The sequence below is a fragment of the Musa acuminata genome, chromosome BXJ2-7 (assembly GCF_036884655.1).
Source record: "Musa acuminata AAA Group cultivar baxijiao chromosome BXJ2-7, Cavendish_Baxijiao_AAA, whole genome shotgun sequence".
NCBI classification, from domain to species: domain Eukaryota; kingdom Viridiplantae; phylum Streptophyta; class Magnoliopsida; order Zingiberales; family Musaceae; genus Musa; species Musa acuminata.
The window spans coordinates 30,458,990-30,485,673 of record NC_088344.1 but is presented as its reverse complement, the minus strand read 5'-3'; the positions used below and the strand labels follow the sequence as shown (position 1 = coordinate 30,485,673).

The 26,684-nt window shown below is 39.3% G+C and overlaps 2 protein-coding genes across 2 annotated transcripts; both read right to left on the bottom strand.

Moving 5' to 3' along the window:
- Positions 1–6,032: 6,032 nt before the first annotated feature.
- LOC108953400 (uncharacterized) lies at positions 6,033–6,797 on the bottom strand. Its single transcript, XM_065115633.1, has 2 exons — positions 6,520–6,797; positions 6,033–6,421 (listed from the first exon to the last, which is right to left on the bottom strand). Exons 1-2 carry the CDS (start codon positions 6,735–6,737, stop codon positions 6,154–6,156), a joined length of 486 nt encoding a protein of 161 aa, XP_064971705.1. The 5' UTR covers positions 6,738–6,797; the 3' UTR covers positions 6,033–6,153.
- Positions 6,798–20,202: 13,405 nt separating this feature from the next.
- LOC135616196 (uncharacterized) lies at positions 20,203–21,888 on the bottom strand. Its single transcript, XM_065115386.1, has 5 exons — positions 21,616–21,888; positions 21,335–21,544; positions 21,054–21,263; positions 20,770–20,982; positions 20,203–20,693 (listed from the first exon to the last, which is right to left on the bottom strand). Exons 1-5 carry the CDS (start codon positions 21,831–21,833, stop codon positions 20,660–20,662), a joined length of 885 nt encoding a protein of 294 aa, XP_064971458.1. The 5' UTR covers positions 21,834–21,888; the 3' UTR covers positions 20,203–20,659.
- Between the last annotated feature and the right edge of the window lie 4,796 nt (positions 21,889–26,684).

Here is a 26,684-nt window from a genome sequence, read left to right as displayed (position 1 = left end):
TTAGGTATCAATTTGAGTTAGTTTAGGAGTAATCTTACTAACTCAATTAGAGATCTATTTGGGTTGAATTGGGCTGGATAGATAGCCCATTCAGTGGCCTAGAGCCACATTTGGCGGTGGAACCGCTTGAGGCTCGATCTCCCAAGTATTGTTTGGGTGGTGGTACCACCAGAAGTTAATATTTTCAAGCGGTGGTACCGCCTGATAAGTGCTTGTACTGCTAGAGCCCAATCTCTGAGGTTCTATCAGGCGATCATACCGCTCAGACTAATGGTAGTACCACCAGTTGTTAAGGGAGTAGGTGGTGGTATCGCCAGTGCCTCGAAAACCTAGGATAAGATACTTTTTTACTTCATTTTGAAGTCATTTGGGGCTTATAAATACCTCACTCTTTCCTGCACAAAAGAGCACGAAAAAGTGAATCAAAAACTTATGATTTAAGTGAGAAAACGCTGTTGTAATTCCTTGAGAGTTCCCCTCCTCTTCCCTGAGTGTAATTTTTATTTAAGGGAGGGTTGAGAGAATTGTAAAGGTTATCTCCTAAACTTGTGAAAAATAGAATAGAGCTATAAGAGGATAGTTGATCTTCACCTATTGAAAAAAGATCAGCTCTTCATGAGCCTTGCAAGTCATTTCATAGGTCATTAATGATCCGATTAGTTCTTCAAGAGGGAAGTTGTTTAAATCTTTAGCCTCTTGAATAGCAGTGACTTTAGGGTCCCAACTCTTAGGAAGGGATCTTAGAATTTTATTTACGAGCTCAAAATCCGAAAAACTTTTGCCGAGTCCTTTTAGACCATTGACGATATCCGTGAAACGGGTGTACATGTCGTCAATAGTCTCGCTCGGTTTCATTCGGAAAAGTTCAAAAGAATATATCAAAAGATTGATTTTTGACTCTTTCACTCTACTTGTGCCTTCGTGAGTCACTTTGAGTGTATGCCAAATATCAAACGTGGTTTCACAAATCGAAACACGATTGAACTCATTTTTATCAAGCGCACAAAATAAGGCATTCATAGCTTTTGCATTAAGAGTGAAAGTCTTCTTCTCCAATTCATTCCAATCGATCATTGGAAGAGAATACTTCGAAAATCCATTTTCGATAAGATTCCAAAGTTCAAAATTCATTGAAATAAGGAAGATCCTCATTCGGGTCTTCCAATAGGTGTAGTCCGTCCCATTGAACATGGGTGGACACGTAATAGAGTGGCCCTCTTGGTTTCCGGCGTATGCCATCTCTCATGGGTTTTAATTCATTTGAGAGTTAACCCCGCTCTGATACCAATTGTTAGGATCAAGAGCACTAAGAGGGGGGGGTGGTGAATTAGTGCAGCAAAAAACTTTCGACGATTAAAACTGCATTCGTACGATAAAAGTGATTTTGGTAAGAAAGCCAATTCGTAAATCACTTTAACTTGTGATCAAGCGAGATACAGTTAAAGCAAATATATAGAGAGATAGTTTACAATTTAAGATAGATAACATAATGTAATAGCAAACTGGAATACAACGTTCATATGATAAAAGTAATTTCGGTATGAAAGCTAATTTGTAAATCACTTTAACTTGTGATCAAGCGAGATGCAGTTAAAGCAAAGATATAAAGGCAGTTTGCAGTTATGATGGAAATCAGAATGTAAGAACAAACTGAAATATGATGTTCGTATGATAAAATCGATTTTCGTCTTAACGCCGATTCAAAAAATACTTAACTATGAAACACGTTCGTAAATGAACAGAAGGCAATAAGCTACTGAGGAGGTTTGCAGTAAAGATAAGATGCTCAAAGTAAACGCAAACCGTGATTTAGAGTGATTCGGTCAATCTTGACCTATATCCACTTTTGGCTTCCTCCACCGACGAGGTCACCAACGTCCACTAGAGGCCTTCCTTCAATAGGCGAAGGCCAACCACCCTTTTATAGTTTCACTCCTTTTGATGGGCTTAGTAGACAACCCTTACAGAATTTCTCTCCTCTCTTGAAATCTCAAAACTTGGAAGAAAAGAGGGAGGAGAACTTCTAGCCTTTACAACACCTTTGAACTCTAAAAATCACAGAGTAAGATTGGATTTTCAATGCCTTTAGTTGTCCTTTCATGCAGGAAAGGGTGGGGTTTATATAGGCCCTAAACTGGTTTGAATTTGGAGCCCAAAAATATCTTTTCTCGGATTTTCGGGGTCCTGGCGGTACTACCTCCTGACTGGGGCGGTACAACCGCTTGGCAACTCGGAGATTGAGCCTCTGGGTGGTGCCACCGCCTGACAGGGGCAGTTGCACCACCTAGTCTCGCTCAGAGATTGAGCCCAGGCGGTGGCACCGCCTGATTGGGGCGGTTGCACCGCCCAGTCTCGCTCGGAGACTAAGCCCAAGCGGTGCCACCGCTTGACCTAGGTGGTTGCACCGCCCAGATTTCCTAGGAGACCATCTCCTGGGCGGTGCCACCGCCGATCCTGGCGGTGCCACCGCCTAGCAGGAATTATGGTCCGAATGAGTTAATCCATTCAGCCCAATTTGGGTCTATCAAGGGCCCAATTGCCCACAGATTAAGTTAATGGGATCACCTCCCATTCCTAACTTAATCTACATGCTAATTATGATATTTCTTAAGACGTTTACTACAACTTGCTCTGGTGCGTCAATCGCTTCTTCCGGCGAGCTTCCGACGAACTTCTGACGAACATCCGATGAACCTTCGGCGATGCTCCGGCAGACTTCCGGCAAACTTTAGTGGTCTTTAGCACTATGCAAGATGAGTCCCTCCATCAGAATGAAGGACCCATGGAACAACATGATCTTGCTCTTGCCTCTACAAGAGTTCATGTCCTTGACCTCTATTCAAGGAAAGCATTGTGCCTCCGCTCCATGTTCCATCTTTTATGCTGGCTCCCTTCATACGGCTTGAGTACTTCACCAAGTTACACCAAAGTTGCTCCGCTCCTCATTTTTGCATTGAGTTGATGGTGGCCCTCGCGCCCACCATTCCACGGGTCAGCCCTCCCTTGAGTCCGATCTCCATATCAACTCCAAGTATGCCTTTATTTGTGTTGCTTTGGGTCGCTCCCCCACTTGATCTCGCAATGCATTCTCTAAAGCGAGATCATGCGATGACTCCTCGTCGCTTGCTCGATCCATTGAGCTTCATGGAGTTGTTGTTTGTTGAGGTACTTCTCCTCAACATATACAGTCTGTTGCACATGACTCTCCCTCTGGAGAGCCGGGACTTATCCCTCCTGGATATCTATCCCGTTGGAAAAATATTTCTCTTCGTTTCGGAGATCATCATCCCCTTGGACTACTCCGATTTGCTGAACAAACTGTGCATTATTCTGCCTCCTACAAACACACTTGCTAGATTGTGACTCTACGTCAATACAGCCCTCGCTGCACCACTCAAGGCCTAGCAACATGTTGAACTCGCTACACACTTCAGCCTCCTACGGACGTATCCTTCATATACCGAAGAGAAAGTTTCAATGCTCCATAGTGCCGAGTTTCGATCGCCTTGGGATGGCCGCAAACATTCCATCGTCCGCATATAAGCCCATGCATGAGTACCAAATTATTTGAGTTAGCAATTCCCCTCACCTCTGTGAGAGTTGCACAACTCTTTCGACCATCGAGCAACTCATTCCACCTTGCATAATCTCATCCTTTACCAAGCACCTCGCTTACCTTGAGAACCATCAAGTATAGTTGTCAACGTCGAGCCGTAGCTCGAACTCAGCCATCCCAACCTTTGTGTCTTCGCATTCTTCCCAGCTTGCTTGCCCTCATGGTGCCTCTTGTGCGAAGGGTTGGCCATTCCTCTGAATGCCACTCTCAGATGCTCGCTCCTCTAAGCGACTCCTTTTCCCTATATCTCCATGCCCATTTTTTCCCCCAAACAGTCGCACGTGTGCTGACTGCCCTCAACGCAGCCTCGCTAGGTCCCTCACGTTTGCATGCTAAGTGTTTCTATGAGTGCTTGTCCCGCTCTAATACCATTTTTCACGGACTTAGCTGGTTTTGCCTAAGTCGTGCAGCACCCTTGCATGTCCGTCCACAAAAGTCAACCTCCCTGAAGCCTCCCATGGTCCCTTAGGACTCACAAAAGAGAAAATAAGTTAGAGAAAATGCCTCACCCGGGATCCACAAGCAAACATTTCTGAAAACACTTCATAGACAATGCAAATTACAAACAAACTTTATAAGCTCTGAACAGTTACACAACAAAGGGTCAAAATGGTCTACTATAGACCGAGAATATCTCACAAGTGTCTACATTACACAACCTTTAATTACAAACCTAAAGCGACCACCAACCCAACTAAAATGAGACTATTAAGCATTCGACCGTCCCTCTACATGCTATGCAAAGCATGAACATATCAAAAGACACGAACATACATAAGCATTACATCAAACATCATGTTTAGAAGTTTGTCAGTGACAAATCGTTGCCCAAAACTCTATACATGCAATCTGAGAAGGAGAAGGGAAGAGGAGAATAGGAAGTGAGAACCAAGAAACCTCTAGCCTATGGGTGTTTGGTTCCCTCCTATTTATAGAGGCCCCCTATTAACTAACCATAATGGATCCTACCATATTGGGTATTGAATCTCCATCCAACTACTCAAGCCACTTAGATTAGTATATTTCTATCCAATAATATCTTATTGGCTCTTATTGGATGTCATCCATAGGATCTAATAATTCAGGAGCTTATTGGATATCCAATAAGATAGGGACTCCGACGTATATCTTATATCCGAACATCTAATTGTCACAATGTCTACCATATGTGTGTAACACTCTAGGCCCAATATCGAGATGACCGTGAGTCATACCTGTCAGAACTATTTTTGGCTCAATGAATTATTATCTCCATAATAATTCACTCAACTTATCGACTATGGACGTACTAGGCTACTACACCGTAATCCTCAAACGATACAGGGGAATCTAATCCTTTGGACATATCTGTCCTTAATTACCGTGTATCTATAATCTCTCATATATCTAATATCCCATAGATCGTATATCGAGTATAGTGTTGTCAGACTCATATGATTTCTACTCGAGTCTCACTCTAATCGGATTTTCTCGGAGAACTCATTTTTTCTCAATATGAATGGCATTAATCATGAATTTATCTAGACAAGAACACATGAGATATTCCTGTTATGAAATCGAAAGTGGATGATCCTCTATCGACACTCAACAGTCATCGTAAAGTTGGCTGCCACTTCCGATGACTGGTTGTGCTAGATCTGAAACTTACAGGCCTATAAATCTAATATCAAAAAGTAAAGTACTTATATAACACATATTTTTGTGTCTCAAGTATATATATATATATATATATATATATATATATATATATATATATATATGTGTGTGTGTTATAGAAACATTTTATACTCGCAGAATCCCTATCAAGTCAAAGAAAGCATTTTATACTCGCATATATATATTTATATATTTGTGTGTGTTTTAGGAACAATGTACAGAATCCCTGTCAAATAAAGCGTATTATACTCGCATAAGAGCGGTAACGAAATCACAATAATCTTCTCCGTCAACTGCCATAAGAGGACCAATTTCTAAAAGAAGTAAGACGACAAAGTCTTCACGAGAAGAAAACAGAAACAGATGAAAATAATTCAAGGAAGAAGGAAAACGACAGCACGGTTTCGTGGGGGGCGAATCGAGGAACAAGAAAGAAGGAAAAGGGAGGAGATACTGTTTCAGGCATACGAGACTTGTATTAGAAATATCGAGAAGAATGTCCTCTGCAAATCCACCAAAGTGTTTCGATTGGAAGAGGAGAAGAAAAGTTTAAGCAACTTTGGATCTTCGCTGCTCATCTAACTCATACGATGGCATGCATACAAACAGCAATAAGAAGTGTAAAGTACGTGATGAAAGATGATTGGAAGAAAGTATATGAGCAAAGCATCACTGAGACGAAGTGCAAAACAAAGATCAAGCCATACTGTGGGAAGATACAAGAACAAATTGTCTCGTGTAACCACACCATTGGAAATAGGACAAAAAAAGAAAAAGAAGAAGGAAAACAGTTGAGCAAAGTAGAACGAACACAAACGACTGCTGAACTCCAAGCTAACAGAAACTAATTCGCCATAAGTGACGCACATCGACCCGAAATATTAAACGATCACCGAGGGTGCGCGAGGGAAAAGAGGGCGTGCAGGAACAGTAATTGTGGCTCGCTGGGAACCATCAGCTGTCGTTGTCCATCCCAGTCGTGAACGACACATGGAAAGGTAGAGCAGCAGGAAGCTTAGGATCACCAGGAGGTACATGGTCATGGCATAACTGGGGTAGTCCACGGGCGACTGGCAAACAAGGAGAAAACCTCCGGTGGCGATGGCGAGCACGAACTTGGCAGCTTTGAGAAGTTGTTCTGTTGGAACGCTGGACACACAATGAATGAACTTTATCAGAAGCTGCGTCCGAGAGAGAGAGAGAGAGAGAGAGAGAGAGAGAAAGAGAGAGAGCGAACTGTGGCTCACCAGGAACCATCGGCCGTGATGGCCGTTGTCGATCCCAGCTGTGGACGACCCAGCGAGAAGTAGAGCAGCAGGAAGGCTGCTGTCACCAGGACGTACATGGCGGCAACAAAATTAGGGAAGTCCATGGGCCGCTGGCAAACTAGAAGAAATCCCCCGGCGGCGATGCTGAGCACAAACTTCGCGGCATGGAGAAGTTGCATAACTGGAACGTTTGCCATGATGAATAAATATGATCACAAGTGGTAGCGACGATCGAGAACGGAAGATCAACTGCGAAAGGTGTGTGTGAAGAACAGCAACGCATTTGTGTGGCTTAAATAGAGGTCGGTGAGTTTATCCTCAGAAACAGGCAGCCATCAGACAACCAGTGATGCAACAGTTGTTCTTATTGTTTTGGTTCGATGACCTTTACAGCCATCAGGGAACCATACATTTTACATTTGCGTGTTGGAACATATCAGACGACGAATTTTTTTTGAAAAAGTTCCTCCGCCATTAACTAGTCCTTTGACATAGTCTTGTATGGTTGATTCAGTCGGAAATGTTACATCATATCAATTGGGACGTGTAAAACTGAAGACTCTTGATTTGATGAATAAACTACAGATGGTGAGGTGGGTTATTTGTTGTGATCTGGTGGTGCACAAAGACATTTGTTGGGTGTAAATATTATACACGATACAAGTTGTTGTTGTTGGGCAAATACAACGTAAGAGTTAGTCGGGTATGAGATGCTGTTCGGCAAATAAATGTGTTGGAATGTATGAGGGATTTGTTTTAAACATTATCTAGTCTCCTTGACATATTCTATATGGTTGTTTGGTTGATCAGTGATAATAGCTGTCACTTCAATTCGAGTGAGATATGTTACATATGATGACATAGTTTATTTGGGTAAATAAATTACTAGTCGTAAGAGAGGGTATCTTTACTGTAATATTACATAAATAATAAAAATTATTAAATAAATAAACTTTGATTTATTTAGAATCAGGCATCATATCTCAAAAATATTATTTCATGTCGAATAAAAAATTTAAGTTTTTTAGCATTTCGGGTACCTTCAAAACCATGGCATCAATGCCAAAACCATGGCATCAATGCTGAGAGAGGCTTGAAAGGGACAAATGAAGATATCCATCGCGTCACAACTATGACATGCCAGCCGGTGAACGTCCAAAAAAAAAAGACATTTACTGCGTCGCGACTTGTGTTACGACTTGAAGCGATTCTCGTGGGTTGGGGCGCATTCAAGATGCCGCTGCCAATTTTGACCCACGAAATCCCTTCTTGTTGAGAGATGTTCGCAGGAATCACCGGTTCATCAGATCGCAGTAACTCTTTATCTATTCAATTAAAAAATAATCAAACAATCCCTCATCTTTTATATTTCTTCCTCAATTATATCTTTACTTTAATCTTGCTCGTAGAAAGGATAATACTGATCGAATCAATCTTATATGAGAATCTCAATTAATCCCATGTAGATGAGAAATTACACATCCTGTGGGTTCATTCTAAATTTTACCTCTTTTATTTATGTTTTTTTTATTTAATATTTTATTGATTTCTTATTGAGAATTCGAATGCCCTATGTATGTTTTACCTTATCTCTTCACGCCAACCCAATAATATTTATGCACATACTATCACGCTGGCATACATTCAGCAACCAGAACTGGCAATTGGGTAATGAAAGATGGGGATGTACTAACTACATGTCACAACCTTGGAACCGTAACATGATCAAAGCATCACTGAGAAGAAGTGCACAACAAAGAGTCGACCAAGCACCCTTTTGAAGTGTTGCTATGTGTGGGAAGATACAAGAGCAAAGTGTCTCGTATAACCAAACCACAAATAGTGGAAAATAAGACAGAAAAATAAAAAAAAATGGCAGAACGAACACCAACGACTGCTGAACTCCAAGCTAACAGAAACTAATTCCGCCGCAAGTGATGCACATCGACCCCAAATCATTCATCGATCACTGAGGGTGTGAGAGGGAAAAGGAGGGCGTGCAGGAACAGTAATTGTTGGCTCATTGGGAACCATCGGAGATCGTTGTCCGTCCCATCTGTGAACGACACATGGAAAGGTTGAGCAGAAGGGAAGCCTAGTGTCATCAGGAGGTACATGGTCATGGCATAACTGGGGTAGTCCATGGGCGACTGGCAAACAAGAAGAAAACCTCCGGTGGCGATGGCGAGCACGAACTTTGCAACCTTGAGAAGCTGCTCTGTTGGAACGCTGGCCACACAATGAACGAATTTGATCAGAAGCTGCATCGGGGGGATGGAGAGAGAGAGAGAACTGTGGCTCACCAGGAATCATCGGCGGCGGTCATCGCCGTTGTGGATCCCAGATGAGGACGAGCCAGTGTAAGGTAGAGCAGCAGGAAGCCTAGGGTCATCATGAGGTACATGGCGGCGACAAAGCTGCGGAAGTCCGTGGGCCGCTGGCAAACGAGAAGAATTCCTCTGGTGGTTGATCGGAAGCCTGATCGGAAGCCATCGACGGTGGTGGCTGATGGGGATATTAACAGGAATAATCTTTGTATATGAACAAATACTAGAAGATCATAATACGCAACGAAATTAAATGGAATCACAATCAAATAGAACACCAAGATATACGTGGAAAATCCTTTCAATGTGAAGGGTAAAAATCATGGGGCAAACTAGAGATAATCCACTATGAGAATAATGAATATACAAATCTCAATCTCTTGCCCTAAACCCTAACAACAATCACAAGAGAATAACCGGGATACAAGGATCACGTCACTGTCTACAATATCTAAAACCTCCCCAAGTAATCACAGCAAAAGTCTACTGTAGATTTGATCTAAGCTGAGATGAGAACGCTGCTAGATGATTGAGAACAGCCTCTCTGTGTTATCATTGTCTTCTTCCCTTTCTTTCTCTTCATTTTCTGTCTTGTTTTTCTCCTTTTCTTTGGAATCTCATGGCTCTATGCTTCTCCCACGTTGCTGTCCTATTTAAGCCTTTTTCTGCCTCCAAAACGCAGCCACCACACCCCCCTAATGTTAATTAGGGTTAGGTTAAGAGGGGGTATGGGCTGTGGGCTGCCCAAGCCCACTATAGGCTGAATCTGTGGGCTGCCAGCCTAACAACCTCCCCCTTCAGCCCATAAGGGAGGCTATCCCATGACTCCTCAATATGAAGTCATGCCGATCAACTGTCGGCATATCTCCTGTCTGTCTTTTGGTAAAGTTTTTGTCAACATGTCTGCTCCGTTGTCATCTGTGTGAATTTTCTGAAGCTGCAAATGCTTCTCTTCAAATACATTTCGAATCCAGTGGTATCTGACATCTATATGCTTTGACTTGGAATGAAACATTGGGTTCTTACACAAATGGATGACATTCTGGCTGTCACAATGCACCACATAATTTTCTTGTTTCAGCCCCAATTCTTGTAAGAATTTTTTCATCCATAACATTTCTTTGCATACCTCTGTAGCAGCAATATATTCTGCTTCTGTGGTGGAGAGAGCAATACACCTTTGCAACCTAGATTGCCATGACACAGCTCCCCCTGCAAAAGTAAGTACATAACCTGAAGTAGACTTTCTCGTATCTATATCTCTTGTCATATCTGCATTTGTGTAACCTATCAACACATGTGATCCACCTCCAAAGCTTAAATAAACCTTCGAGCTCCCTCTAAGATATCTAAAAATCCACTTCACTACTGCCTAGTGTTTTTTGCCTGAATTTGTAAGAAATCTGCTAGTAACACCAACTACATATACGATGTCTGGCCTCGTACATACCATTGCATACATTAAACTTCCAACTTCTGAAGCATAAGGAAGCTTTTGCATTTTCTCCTTCTCTTCATCACTTGACGGACTCTGTTCTGAGCACAACTTGAAGTGACCTGCAAGAGGAGAACCAACTGGTTTTGCATTGCTCATACTGAATCTTTCCAATATCTTCTCGATGTATTTCTTCTGTGATAACCAAATCTTCTTATTTTTCCTGTCACGGGAAATCTGCATACCTAGTATTTGCTTTGCTGGCTCCATGTCCTTCATTGCAAAAGACTCACTCAGTTCCTTCTTCAGCCTATCAATTTTAGACATATTTTTTCCAAGAATAAGCATATCATCAACATAAAGTAAGAGAATAATAAAATCCTCACCAAACCATTTGATGTATACACAATGATTTGAAGTCGTTCTTTTGTATCCATTTTCTATCATAAATGAATCAAACTTTTTATACCACTGTCTTGGAGCTTGCTTTAGCCCATACAAGCTCTTCTTCAATTTGCAGACAAAATTCTCTTTACCTTTAACTTTGAAGCATTCTGGTTGCTCCATATAAATTTCCTCATCCAAATCCCCATGAAGGAAAACTGTCTTCACATCTAACTGCTCAACCTCCAAGTCCTGGCTAGCAGCAATACCAAGAGCAACACAAATAGAAGACATTTTAACAACAGAAGAAAAAATCTCTTCAAAGTCAATACTTTTCTTTTGACCAAAGCCTTTCACAACCAATCTAGCTTTGTACTTTGGTTGAGAATAATATTCTTGAGTCTTTAACCTAAAAACCCACTTGTTCTTCAAGACCTTCATTCTATTTGGTAGTAGCACCAAATCATAAGTGTGGTTCTTCTAAAGAGTATCCGTCTCTTCCTACACAGTAACTAATCACTTCTCTTTCTGCTCACTTTCAACTGCTTCCTGATAACTCTCTGGTTCACTTGCATCAGTAAGCATCACATACTCATCTATAGAGTATCTTCTGGAAGGTTGACGTTGTCTAGAAGATCTTCTCAACTGAGGTTCTGTGAGAAGTTGCTCTCCAACTTCTTCTTGCTCAATATGTCCTGTAGGTAGATCAACGTTAGGCTCTACACCATCTTCCTGCACATTTCCCCCATCACCCTGATATATTGGAGGAATAACTAGGTCACAATATACTAATCCTTCTGTAGAAGTCTTGGCTGGTGCTTTCTTCTTCAAATCCCCAAAGGTTTGATCCTCAAAGAAGACTACATCTCTGCTTCTAAACACCTTCTGCTCTTCTGGATCCCAAAGCCTATAACCAAAATAATCATGTGAGTAACCAAGAAAAATACATTCTTTAGTTTTACCATCCAGCTTGGACCTCTCATTATCTGGAACATGTGCAAATGCACGACAACCAAACACTCTCAAATGCTAGTAGGAAATATCTTTCCCTGACCATACATGCTCTGCAACATCATCATCTAGGGTTGTACATAGTGATAAGTTGATCACATCAACTATAGTCCTCAAAGCCTCATCTCAAAACCTTTTGGGTAGCTTGGCCTGTGAAAACATACATCTGATCTTTTCCATGATGGTGCGGTTCATCCTCTCTACAATTGCATTATGCTGAGGTGTACCAGGAACTGTCATCTCATGTTGGATCTCATTGACCTGCAATAGTCATTAAACAATCCTGTATACTCACCACCATTATCTGATCTTATGCATTTCAATTATCTTTTTATCTCCCTTTCAACCCTAGCATGAAACTCTTTGAAGACATTAATCACCTGATCTTTAGTCTTCAAAGCATAGGCCCAAACTTTCCTAGAAAAGTCATCTATAAAAGTGACAAAATAAAGTGCACCACTTATACCAAGAACATCAATAGATCCACTAGGAGTTTTTGTCCTCAAAGGACCACATACATCTGTATAAACACGGTCTAAGGCATGCATTTTTCTAGACAAAGCAGGACTAGCAAATGAAACTCTATGTTGTTTACCTGCCAAACAATCAATACAAGGGTTTAGATGTATACCTATGAGGTATGGTAATACCTCTCTCTTGGAAAGAGCTTGCAGCCCCTTCTCGCTCATGTGTCCCAATCGCCTATGCCACAACTCCATGCTGAAGTCTTTTTCTGTAGCATTTAACTGCTCACCATAAGCTTTAGCCTGCAACATGTACAAAGTATGACATTTCTTTCCATTAGCTATAAAAAGAGAACCCTTACTGAGCTTCCATTGCCCTTTGTAAAATCTGTTATCATAGTCTTCATCATCTAGCCTTCCAACTGAAATTAAATTCAGCCTCAAGTCAACCACATGACTCACATCCTTAAGCACCAACTTACAGCCTAGGCTGGTCTTTAAATGAATATCACTCATGCCTATGATGTCTGCTGTGTCATAGTTGCCCGTTTTGATAACACCAAAATTTCCAGACCTGTATGTAGCAAAAAACTCCCTCCGTGGTGTAGCATGATAAGAAGCACCTATGTCAATCACCCACTCAAGATCCTGACACACACAAGAAAAAATATAATCAGAAGGAGACAAAATCAAATAATCACCACCCTACATTGTAGTTGTGATATTATCTTTTGACTCTATAGACTCCACTTATTTTTCCTTTTTCTTGTTCTTCTTAGGTTACTTACATTGGTTCTTGTAATGTCCTTTCTCACCATAATTATAGCAAACAATATCTTTTCTTGATCTTGACTTGCTCCTACCCATACATGAACTGCTTCTAGACTTTGACCTTCCTCTGTTCTATGAGATAAGTGCTTGTGAATCATTCTTAGATGTTGTCGAACTCTTTCTTCTCAACTCCTCATTCAACAAACTGTATGTTACTTGACTCATTGTGACAACACCATCTGGTGCATAATTACTAAGGGAAACCACCAGTGTCTCTCAACTTTCTGGTAATGAACTGAGAAGTAACAATGTTTGCAACTCATCATCAAGAGATATTTTCATAGAGGATAACTGGTTAGTAATACTTTGTATTTCATTCAAATGTTCAACAATAGAATCACCCTCTCTATATTTTAGGTTCACAAGTTTTTTGATAAAAAAAGCTTTGTTGTCAGCTGTTTTTTTTTTCATAGAGACTTTCCAACTTTTTCCAAAGAGAATATACAGAAATTTCAGTAGAAACATGGTAAAAGACACTATCATCAAGACACTGTCTAATAAACCCAATTATTTTTCGATCTAACCTCTTCCACTCATCATCTGTCATAGTTGTGGGTTTTGCACTATCCCCCTACAAAGGTTCATACAAATCTTTGTAATACAAGAGATTTTCCATTCTTGATTTCCATATCATCCAATTGTTTCCATTTAAACTAATCATACGAGAAACATTACTGACCTCTATGTTTAAATACAAAATTTAAATAACCAAAAACCCTTGCTCTGATACCAGTTGATGAGGATACTAACAGAAATAACCTTTGTATATGAACAAATACTAGAAGACTATAATATGCAACGGAATTAAATGGAACCACAATCAAATAGAACACCAAGATATACATGGAAAACCCCTTCAATGTGAAGGGTAAAAACCATGGGGCAAACTAGAGATAATCCACTATGAGAATAATGAATATACAAATCTCAATCTCTTGCCCTAAACCCTAGCAACAATCACAAGAGAATAACTGGGATACAAGGATCACATCACTGCCTATAATATCTAAAACCTCCCCAAGTAATCACAGCAAGAGTCTACTATAGATTTGATCTAACCCGAGATGAGAACACTGCTAGATGATTGAGAACAACCTTTCTGCGTTATCCTTGTCTTCTTCCCTTTCTTTCTCTTCCTTGTTTTCCTCCTTTCTTTAGAATCCCGTGGCTCTATGCTTCTCCCACGTTGTTGTCCTATTTAAGCTTTTTTCTGTTTCCAAAACGTAGCCACCACACCCCCATAATGTTAATTAGGGTTAGGTTAAGAGGAGACATGGGCTATGGATTGTCTAAACCCATTATGAGCTGAATCTGTGGCCTGCCAGCCCAACAATAACGACCATGTGCAACAAAATTTGGGAAGTCCATGGGCCGCTGGCAAACGAGAAGAAATCCTCCGGCGCCGATGCTGAGCACATACTTCGCGGCCTGGAGAAGTTGCACAGCTGAAACGTTTGCCATGATGAATAAATATGATCACGAGTGGTAGAGACGATCGAAAACGGAAGATCACCTGTGAAAGGTGCATGCGGAAAGAACACCAACAGGTTTCTTTAAATAGAGGTAAATGGGTTGCCTGTAAATCAATAAATGCTTGCTTTCTGGTTCATTTGGAACAAAGTCGAAACTTTGCTTGCTCAAATGGAAGGATCAATAAATGCTTGCATCATCACTATTGATTTGGGGTTCCTTTGGAACAATAACGCAATCAAATGGAAGGGAATGATCGAGAAATGTTTGCTGACGTCTGGTTCCTTTGGAACGACAGAGCCAAAATTTGCTTGCTCAATTGGAAGGATCAATAAATGCTTGCATCATCACTATTGATTTCTGGTTCCTTTGGATCAATAAAGCCAAAACTTTCTTGGGTCAAATGGAAGGGAAAGATCAATAAATGCTTGCATCATCACTATTGATTTCTGGTTCCTTTGGAGCAATAAAGCCAAAACTTTTGTTGGGTCAAATGGCCGGACAAGTTGTGTTAGTGATGGCTTATGACATAGAGATATCAGTGATCCAAGAATTGTTCTCATGTAAAAGATAATTTGACATCTTGATCTTATCATATAGATCACGAAGTCGAAGGACAAGTAGGATTCAAGGGAACCATCGATAACTTTGTGATGTCTGTTCTGACCTTGACTTCGAGTGACAGACTTTTGGATGAGAGCACCCGAGAAAAAGCTCCCACTCGGTTTCTCATTTGGTGACTAAACTGTCATGGAGAATATTGGGAGTTGACGTTTCGGTGCCGAACACTCGAGAGCACAGTGGTCCTTCCAATATTTTATGATGGACGAGTACAACAAAAACGTTGTCATCACGTAAAAGGTCACACGTATCTGTCGTAGTCACAGAATGCTTACAGTATGCTGACATTTCTCTGGGCATTATGATTCCTTTTGCACATCTCTACAGAAAACATAGTCATTTAATGTGTAACAAAGAAAACAAAGAATGTTACATTGGCAACAAAATCATCTCCATACTAAATGACACATCTCTCTCTCTTTCTCTCTCTCATATGCCAGTATCTACCTCAGAGAGGTCCAATTGATTTCCTTAAACATAGCCTTACAAAACATTAGAAAGAATGGCTACACATTTTTAATTTTTGCACTCAGATGATAGCTTAGAGCTGAGCGGCTAGGATCCCATTCCATGTATCAGGAATACCTGGCAGGCACCAATGCAAGCAATCCTGAACAAAGCAATCCTGAACACCTTGTGTGCCTTTAATACTGGGAGATATGCCCCTCATCCCTCATTTGGGATAAATCAGTGATATCGAAAAGCTCAACACTCAGTGCCATTCACAGCATTTGCAGCAGCTCAAAATTTAGATATATTTCTAAATCATTATAATAGAAACGTAAGAAAACAAATGCGGAAACGAAATATCGTACTTTCAGTTATTATTATCAAGAATTTCAACAACGATTTTTTTCTCAGCTCAAAACTTTTGCTTTATATGATATAGAAAATCCTTTAGATTTCAAAGAGATATTAAGCTCGGGGACCAAAATCTTCATTTATATAGATATTCTCCCATCAACAATATTTATTATCATCAATTCATAACGTTCAAAAATTAATTCAAATTTATAACGTTTGAACCCTAATAAAAAAAATTAATGATATTAAATAAAATATTTAATAATAACAGTTTCATTTATAATGAATAAAAAACTAAAATTATTTAAACTATAATAAATAAATAAATTCATGTTGATGAATTATGAATCTTAACGAGAACGTTTACATTCTCCCACTTGGTCCATACGGTTGGCTTAAGAATTTGAATTAATCTTTATCGAACAACTTTCTTAAGAAATAAATACATGAATCATAGCGATAAGTCCTCTAAGAGCGAGTATTATCATCTATGTATCACGATTTATTTAGTTTCTTAATCTTAATTTGGTAATATTACTTAATGAATAAACCTTATATTTATTCTTGGTTCAGTAACAATATATTTTCTCAAAATAACGTGCACATGAATGAGAAAATATCATAATATATAAGAGTTTCAATATCATTACAAAGTGGAATCAAGTCTCATTTTCTCTACATGATCCTTGAATTTTAAATGTGGTATGTCTTTAGTCAAAGGATCAGCAATCATCAATTCAGTGCTAATATGCTCAATGACCACTTTCTTTTCTTTTACACGTTTTCTTATGGCTAAATACTTAATGTCGATGTATTTACTTCGACTTCGACTTTTATTATTTTTAGTTATAAAGATAGCAGTTGAATTATCGTAGAAGATTCTTAATGGCCTAGAAATAGAATCCATGATTCTAAACTCATAAATGAAACTTTTAAGTCGTACACCATATGAAGTAGACTCAAAATAGGAGACAAACTCAGCTTCTATGGTAGAAGTAGCAATCAAGATCTACTTAGTGCTTCTCTAAGAAATAGCTCTACCAGCCATCATAAAAATATATCATGATGTTGATTTACGAGAATCAACACAACCGGCGAAGTCTAAATTTGAGTAAACAATCACATCCAGATTGTCTGTATGCCTATACATAAGCATATAATATTTGGTTCATTGTAGATACCTCATCACTTTCTTTGCAGCTCTCCAATGGTCCATACCTAAATTAGTTTGATATCGACCTAACATCCCCACAACAAATGCAATATCAGGTCTAGTATAAACCTGAGCATTACATAAGGTTTCCTATAGCAGAAGCATATGGGATGTTTTTCATTGATTCCCTTTCAAGGTTATTTTTTGGGCATTGTTTCAAATTGAACCTATCACCTTTTACAATGGGAGTAACACTTGGTGAACAATCCTTCATCCAAAATCTTTCTAAAAGTTTATCGATATAGGTTTCTTGTGATAGACCTAAAATGCCTCGAGGTCTATCTCTATGGATCTTAATACCAATAACAAAAGGTGTTTTATCCATATCCTTCATGTCAAAAATTCTAGAAAGGAATTATTTTACCTCATGCAATAAACTCTTATCGTTAATTGCAAGCAAAATATCATCTATGTATAAAACAAGGAAACATATTTTACTTTCATTGACCTTCTTGTATATACAATGATCCATGGGATTTTCAACAAATCCGAATGAAGAAATCACTTCATAGAATTTAAAATATAATTGGCGGGAGGCTTGTTTTAAATCATATATAGACTTCTTAAGCTTACAAACCAAGTGCTCACCAACACTAGAGGAGAAACCTTCATGTTGTTTCATATAAACCTCTTCCTCTAGATCTCCATTAAGAAATATCGTTTTCGCATCCATTTGTTGCAACTCAAGGTCAAAATGAACAATCAATGCCAAAATGATACGAAGAGAATTTTTCTTAGATATAATCGATTCCCTCCTTTTGAGTAAATCCTTTTGCAACAAGTCTTGTCTTTTATCTCTCATTGTTGCTTAATGAATCTTTCTTAGTTTTAAAAACTAATTTGTAGCTAATAGCCTTTGCTTCATTAGGCAACTCTATAAGATCCCAAACTCTGTTGCTCTTCATGTAATTCATCTCTTCTTTCATGGCATCATATGACAATTTGACTCTTTGCAACTCATGGCTTGTGAAAAGGTTTCAGGATCATTTTTGGCTCCAATATTATAATTAGATTCTTATAGATATACAACATAATCACTAAGAATTGCTGATCTTTTTATTTCTAATAGTTCTTCTAAATGTTGTATGAATGTTTCCCTGAAAAACTTGTGGTTCAACTAGTTGTTCAGGAATTTATTGTAATTCCTGAACTACTTGATCTATTAGAATATTATCAACAACTTGTGAAATTTCAATAATTGGTTGTTCAGTACCAGTTTGTACTTGAGGAGTGTTATGAACTATAACAAATCTATCATTTGATGCGGAAGGTTGAGATTCTATATGATCATATATAGAAACTATGTTCCTGAAATGATCGCTCTCACTAATCATGTCATTTTCAAGAAATTTAGCATTTCTTGATTCCACAATCCTAGTTGTATAAGATGGACAATAGAACCTGTAACCTTTAGACTTTTCGGCATATGCAATGAAATGCCCACTAATAGTCCTCGGGTCCAGTTTCTTCGTTTGTGGATTATATATACTGACCTCAGACGGACATCCCCAAACATGCATATATTGTAAACTCGATTTCCAACCTTACCATAATTCAAATGACGTCTTTTGGATAGCCTTGATTGGAACTTGGTTTAATATATACACAGTTGTCTTTAGTGCTTTAGTCCACAAGAACTTAGGAAGATTGAGATTGTTAAGCATACTCCGCACCATGTCTAATAATGTTCGGTTTCTTCTTTTTACAACATCATTCTGGTCTGGAGAATTAGGCATAGTGTATTGGGCAACAATCCCATGTTCTCGAAGAAACTTAGCAAAAGGACTAGGTGCTTATCCATTTTCAATATATCTACCATAATATTCTTCACCTTTATCTGATCTCACAATTTTAATTTGCTTACGTTCTCAACTTCAGCCTTAAAGACTTTGAAGGCATCCAATGCTTCTTTTTTGTTATGAAGTAAATAGATATACATATATCGTGAGTAATCATCTATAAAGGAGATGAAGTATTTCTGACCATGTGTGTCCATATCTGGACAACATATATTAGTATGAATGATTTCTAATATGTTTGAAATCCTATTAACACTCTATTTGAATTTATTGGTTTGCTTTCCTTTAATACAGTCTAAACAAGTCTTAAAATTAGTAAAATCAAGAGTACTAAGTACCTCATTATTTGAGCATCATTATGATGAAATGATGATGAACAATTTATTTCTCAAAAAAAAATATTATTCTAGCTAGTAAAAATAGCTTAAGATTTGTTTTCAAAATATAATAGGCAAAAGTCACCTGTGTCTCAAAGCTACATAGATCGCAAAGGATAGAATCTATATGCAGAATCCTAACAAATGAAGCCTATCATAGGCGCAACAAAGAGCGATAGAAAAATGATAATAATATTTTTCTATCAACTGTCAAAACAATGGCAAATGATAATAATCTTCACACGAAGAAGATAGCAACAGAAAAGAAACAAATAAATACGACGATAAAGAACAACACGGTATGACTTTGGATCCTCCACCTTTCCCACGAATCGCCCAGTTTATGGCAAGTCGAACTCGGGTCACCGTCACAGCCTGTCATTATTCCACACGAAGATGAAAAGCTAATCCTGTTTGGGATTATGAAGGATCGAACCCAAACTGCATTAAATCGGGATGGATGATCTATTGACCTTTTTTTTTTTCTTTTCTATTTTGCCTTTTGGTATTAGTGAACTCATTATGATAGACAGTTCCTGCGGAACAAGGGACAAAATCATGACATGAATGCTGAGAGAGGCTTGAAAGGGACAAACGAAGATTCCTTCACGTCACAACGATCACATGCACGCCGGTGGACGTCCAAAGAAAGACATTTACTGTGTCGCGACTTGTGTTACGACTTTAAGCGATTCGTGTGGGTTGGGGCGCATTCAAGATGCCGCTGTCAATTTTGACCCACGTAATCTCTTCTTGTTGAGAGACGTTCGCAGGAATCACCGGTTCATCAGATCGCAGTAACTCTTTATCTATTCAATTCAGAAATAATCAAACAATCCCTCATCTTTTATATTTCTTCCTCAATTATATCTTTACTTACTTTAGTGTTTTGGTTCGTCGAAGGAAGTAATCTTGCTCGTAGAAAGGAGGATAATACTGATTGAATCAATCTTATATGGGAATCTCAATTAATCCCGTTTAGATGAGAAATTACACGCCTGTGGGTTCATTCTAAATTAAGACAGGAAGAAAAGAAAAAGAAGGAAGGAAAACACTCGAGCAAAGTAGAACGAACACCAACGACTGCTGAACTCCAAGCTAACAGAAACTAATTCCGCCGCCAGTGATGCACATCGACGCAAATCATTCAGCGATCACTGAGGGTGTCGGAGGGAAAAGGAGGGCGTGCAGGAACAGTAATTGTTTGGCTCATTGGGAACCATCGGAGATCGTTGTCCGTCCCATCTGTGAACGACACATGGAAAGGTTGAGCAGAAGGATGCCGAGTGTCATCAGGAGGTACATGGTCATCACATAAACGGGGTAGTCCTTGGGCGACTGGCAAACAAGAAGTAAACCTCCGTTGGAGATGGCGAGCACGAACTATGCAACCTTGAGAAGCTGCTCTGTTGGAACGCTGGCCACACAATGAACGAATTTGATCAGAAGCTGCATCGGGGGGATGGAGAGAGAGAGAGAGAACTGTGGCTCACCAGGAATCATCGGCGGCGGTCGTCGCCGTTGTGGATCCCAGATGAGGACGAGCCAGGGAAAGGTAGAGCAGCAGGAAGCCTAGGATCATCATGAGGTACATGGCGGCGACAAAGCTGCGGAAGTCCGTGGGCCGCTGGCAAACGAGAAGAATTCCTCCGGTGGCGAAGCAGAGCACGAACTTGGCGGTGTTGAGCAGTCGGTCGGCTGAAACCCTAAGCTCGATGATGGAATTTGATCAGAATCTGTAACGGAGAGAGAAACAAGATCAGGAATTGTGGCTGACCGGAAGCCATCGGCGGTGGTGGCGACTGTCGATCCCAGCTGTGGACGGCCCAGCGAGAAGTAGAGCAGCAGGAAGGCTGCGATCACCAGGAGGTACATGGCGGCAACAAAATTGGGGAAGTCCATGGGCCGCTGGCAAACGAGAAGAAATCCTCCGGCGGCGATGCAGAGCACGAACTTGGCAGTGTTGAGCAGTCGGTCAGCTGAAACCCTAAGCTCGATGATGGAATTTGATCAGAATCTGTAACGGAGAGAGAAACAAGATCAGGAATTGTGGCTGACCGGAAGCCATCGGCGGTGGTGGCGACTGTCGATCCCGGCTGTGGACGGCCCAGCGAGAAGTAGAGCAGCAGGAAGGCTGCGATCACCAGGAGGTACATGGCGGCAACAAAATTGGGGAAGTCCATGGGCCGCTGGCAAACGAGAAGAAATCCTCCGGCGGCGATGCAGAGCACGGACTTGGCAGTGTTGAGCAGTCGGTCAGCTGAAACCCTGAGCTCGATGATGGAATTTGATCAGAATCTGTAACGGAGAGAGAAACAAGATCAGGAATTGTGGCTGACCGGAAGCCAACGGCGGTGGTGGCGACTGTCGATCCCAGCTGTGGACGGCCCAGCGAGAAGTAGAGCAGCAGGAAGGCTGCGATCACCAGGAGGTACATGGCGGCAACAAAAATGGGGAAGTCCATGGGCTGCTGGCAAACGAGAAGAAATCCTCCGGCGGCGATGCTGAGCACAAACTTCGCGGCCTGGAGAAGTTGCACAGCTGAAACGTTTGCCATGGTGAATGAATAATATGATCACACAAGTAGTAGACGATCGAGAATGGAACATCATCTGTGTCTTTTTGCTTAAATAGAGATAGATGGGGTGGGGTTTTGCGTGCGATATAATAATTCTACCAATTTTTTTTAATGGAAATATAAAGCTAAAATCAGAATAAATAATTTTGTATAGAATATTGATCATATGATTTAATAATAATAATATATATATATATATATATTCAAAATTGATTTAATCATAATATTTGTATTTTTTTATTTAAATCCTTTTCAAATATAATATCAAACATATATTTTTCATAAATCAATAAATGCTCGCATCATATCACTATGTTCCTTTGCAACAATAAAGTCAAAACTTTGTCTGGGCAAAAGGACAAGTTTTGTCAGTGATGACTTTCGGCATAGAATTGCCAACGATCGTTCTTATACGAAAGATAATTTTACATCTTGATCTTATCATCTTTGAATAGGAAGTCGAAGAACAATTAGGATACTTTGTCACCGTGCACGCCATTTTGTAATGTCTGTTCTAACCTCGACGACGAGTTATCAGACTTTTGGTTGAGAGCAATCGAGAATATTCGGAGCCGATGTTTCGGTGTCCAATATGTGAGAACAGCACTTGTGCACCAAACAGATTGTCATGACATCATCTGTCGTACTCAGAATGCGCATACATTTATGCTATTTAGTCGTCCACTTTGACGTTCCGCCCAATCGACAAAGCGGCGCCGAAGTCAATTAGATAAAGAGAAGTGAGAGCTTTCTGTTAGAAGTCAATCAAGCGGCAAGTACCGAGTGCTCTTTCATTTAGATTTGTGACTGACTTGAGCTGTGACAGTTGATCCAGACAGTTTATCCGCACGCTTCAAGTACATCTCGTAATCAGTCAGCTTATCATAGAGATCTTTAAAAGAGATTGGCGAGTCGCGTGCCCGAATTGCAGCAGCCAATTCCTTGTAGTCGGTGTCGAGACCATTGAGGATATAAATGATAACCTCTTCATCACATAAGGAATGACCTATCAAGGCCAAGTCATCAATGATAATCTTGATATGTTGTAGATAATCAGAGATAGTACTTCCCTCTTGTTTTGTCACCATAACTTGGATAGAAGACTAAGCTTGCGAGTACGCGAATGATTTGCCAAGGTGGTTTACAGTATAGATCATGCATCGGCAGCTGTCACACATGAAGATATCAAGAGAGCAACGGATCCAGCAACTGAAGCTTGAATAGCTTGGAGGATGAGACGATCTTGACATAGCCACAGTTTGTGAGCTGGATTGGGTACTGGACTGGGATCGCCGGGGATATTGAGCATAGCCGGAGGACAACTGAAAGAACCATCAATGTAACCTAACAAGTCGTATCCAAATAAAAGATTAGAAAATTGAGCTCGCTAGGACGCATAGTTGTCACCCTTTGATAACTTAAAGGGGATCAACGCGGCAGCATTGATGGAGATAAGCCCTGCAGAAAAACAAGAAGTGGGAGTCCCTATAGGAACTGAAACATCAGAAGAAGTGAACGAAGACATTTTTTTATTTTTTTTATTTTTTTGTTTTTTTTGTTTTTGTTTTTGTTTTTTTTTTTTAGAAGAGATGCAGCAAACCTTGTGTGATACTCAGGTCACACAAGGAAGACGTGACAGTGAAGGAGGAAGACGCAACAACTGTCGTTAAGCAAGGAAGATTGAACGAGGAAGACACCGCCGTTCGCCGTTCGTCGCTATTGAGGAGGAGGACACCGCCGTTAAGGAGGCGCCATTGTGTAGAGGGAAGCGGCAACGAAAGCTGCTGTGGTAGAGGAAGATGCAGCAGTTGCGACTGCTGCTGGTCGGGAAGCGAGGAAGACACCATTGTTCGTCGTTCACCGCTATTGAGGAGGCAGTGAGAGAATGTTTTCCTCCTTGCGTGACGGTGACGGAGAGTGTCTGCTGTAAGCAGCAAATAAGAGAGGGAGCAAGGCCGGCGAAGAAAAGCAAGACCGGCGATGAAGGAAGAGAAGGAGTGGATGAGCAGAGCTAAGACGGTGCTCGTTAGCATTGGCTCTGAATCCGTGTCTTGTGCTTCTTCAATGACTCCACTTGAGGCAGCAGGTTAGAAGGGAGAATTTTCCTCAACAGGTTAGAGGATTTCCCTCAACATAAAAGTTTGCTTTTTTTTTGTTTTTGTATGTGTGTGTTTGTGTGTGTATAAAACATTACCGATCAAAAGCACTACTATAGGAACGATTTTGATTCACGATTAGATTGTGTTGTATGATTGTATCCTTCTTTGGATGTGCTTCTTTGTTACTTGGTTGATTTTGATATTACAATGATTTGATGGTTTTGGATAACTAGATTTTGTCTCTATAATATACCTTTTTTTATTTGTTTTGATGCCAATAATTTTGTCTCTGTAATATAATTTCGTTGTTTCTTTTTCTAGTTTTGATTTTTTTTTCTTATTTTCTCGAAAATCTTTATTTCAATTTACAAATCGGCCATTCCCCAATTAAAGAGAGACTGATGCTCGTACGACTTTACATTAACGATCGAATATTAGGGTGATTTGTGTATTAATTTTAAAAATACGGTAATTTTTAAAAATACGTCGACCGAATTGCATGACGTCGACCGAATTGCACTCTCTGAAGATAATAAAAATACGGTAATTTTGAGAGTATATATATATATATATATATATATATATATATATATATATATATATATATATATATATATATATATATATATATATATATATATATATATATATATATGATTACAGGTTGTTACTACATCCCATAATTTTTCAACGTACTTTGCTTTAACCCGATTAAAGCTGACTTAAATACTGATTTCTTCTATTCCAATGGATTTTTATGTCTTAATTTAATTAATATTTCAGATTAGACAGGGTTAAGTTAAATGGAATATCTTAATTTAACTTGAGAAATATTTGATTTATCTCTTTGACTGAAATATTCCACGAAGCCATCATGTCATTAACTCTTCGAACGACATAACCCAACGAAATATGACGTAACATTTTCTCGAACCACAAATGTTGACATATTATGCTGCTTATGACGAAAGGGTAATCCGAATAGATTTTAGATCGGTTTAATTTTGAAAGTTATAAATTATTTTAGCTCAAGATTAATTTTCCTTAATTTGGTTAATCGAACCGAATCAAATTAATTTTAATTTAAAAATTATTGTGATCAAATTTATTGTCTTAAGCTCATAATTAGTTCGATCGATTTAATTAAATCGGTCCAAAGGCTCTAGTAATAATGTTAACTCAATTTTAATTTTATAATTTCATAAAATGACATGTGTTTCATTTCATAAATCTTATTATGTCGGTTTAATTAGATCGATATTTTAATTCAATTTAATTAAATATATAAATTTAAATTATTAAAAATGATAAATTGATTAATCTATTTTTGAACTAATTCAATTAGGTAGGTATGAAACAATTTCGATTCAAATATATCTTATTTTAACCTAATTAAATCAAAAATTAATTTGATTCGATTGGAACCGATTTGAACACCCACCAAAAATAATATGACCTCAACCAAATTGATCTAACAATAATCATTTTGGTGCCATTGAGATGTTGATTCGTGAAGGTATACTCTTTATTAGAGTTATAAATCTAAACCTATATGACCGATCGGATCAGAAAAATCAAGAATCAAATTGGTTCGCTCATTAATTAAACTGTTTGAGTTTTTCAAAGATAGTAAAATACTTTCAATTATTTATTTGTTTCAAAAATAACAATTTTTTTTCTCAATGTCATTTAGATTTTTTTTTATTATAGGTATGAGAAAAAGAAGAAAACATTACCATTTTCATTAGGTTTTAATCAACTGAATGTATTTGCTCATTCTCCGTCCCTACCAGCCTATCGACTAAAATAAGGATCGGTTGCACAGTGAGACAACCCCGACACGATTTTGATAAATCTATCGGTTATTGATAAAACATATTTCGAATCTTGGTCACATCATGATTCACACCACGTCACACCCTTACAGATTCCACACAAGGGTCACCTCCCTCCCATGTCGAGCCTAAGCCCATACAAGAAGACGTTCTCTTGGCAAGTCTTGTCCCGGAAAGCTCGGGATGACACCACATGGCATCATTCCGTGCATATCGAACAACGATTGCCACATCAAATCCATGTACGATTGGCCCTCGGACAATAGTATAAAAGCCTCCGACCGACATCTAACCAAGGGGGAGAAAAAAAGAGAAAAACCATTGACTTAATCTACGAGGGGCCCAAGTCGGGAATCTCTCGACCCGAGTATGTATGCAAGAACGCGGTCACCCCCAAGCCAGCTCAATCCCGCACTAAAGATGTGACCATCCGATTTAGGTCGGTCTTGGCACTTCCTCCAACTGACTAAGAGATGCGCTCCTGAGCATTGAAAACTTCAAACATCAACCCGTGAATCAAATCATGCTTACTCCTCGACGATAGCGCGTGAGTTCACCAACAATTCTAAACTTGTCATTCCTCCCGTTAACCATCATAGTGTTATGAAATGTCAAAATCTGCCATATCTACATTGTAGAGAAATGTTTTTTACTCTTCGGTGAAACCATAATTTAGGTATAGAATGAGTCTTTTTTGTTGACAAGAATTTTTGGCGGAAGATACACCACACAATGTTGGCTGGTCTATCATGTCTCATGGAGTGGACGTGTTGACCATGTCAATCTTGTCACATCACCTATATAGAAAAATCATGACTAATATTTCAGTCACATCATCAAATTTGGACCTGATTCGATTAAAACTTATTGACGAAAAAAAAGTTTTTATTGATCAA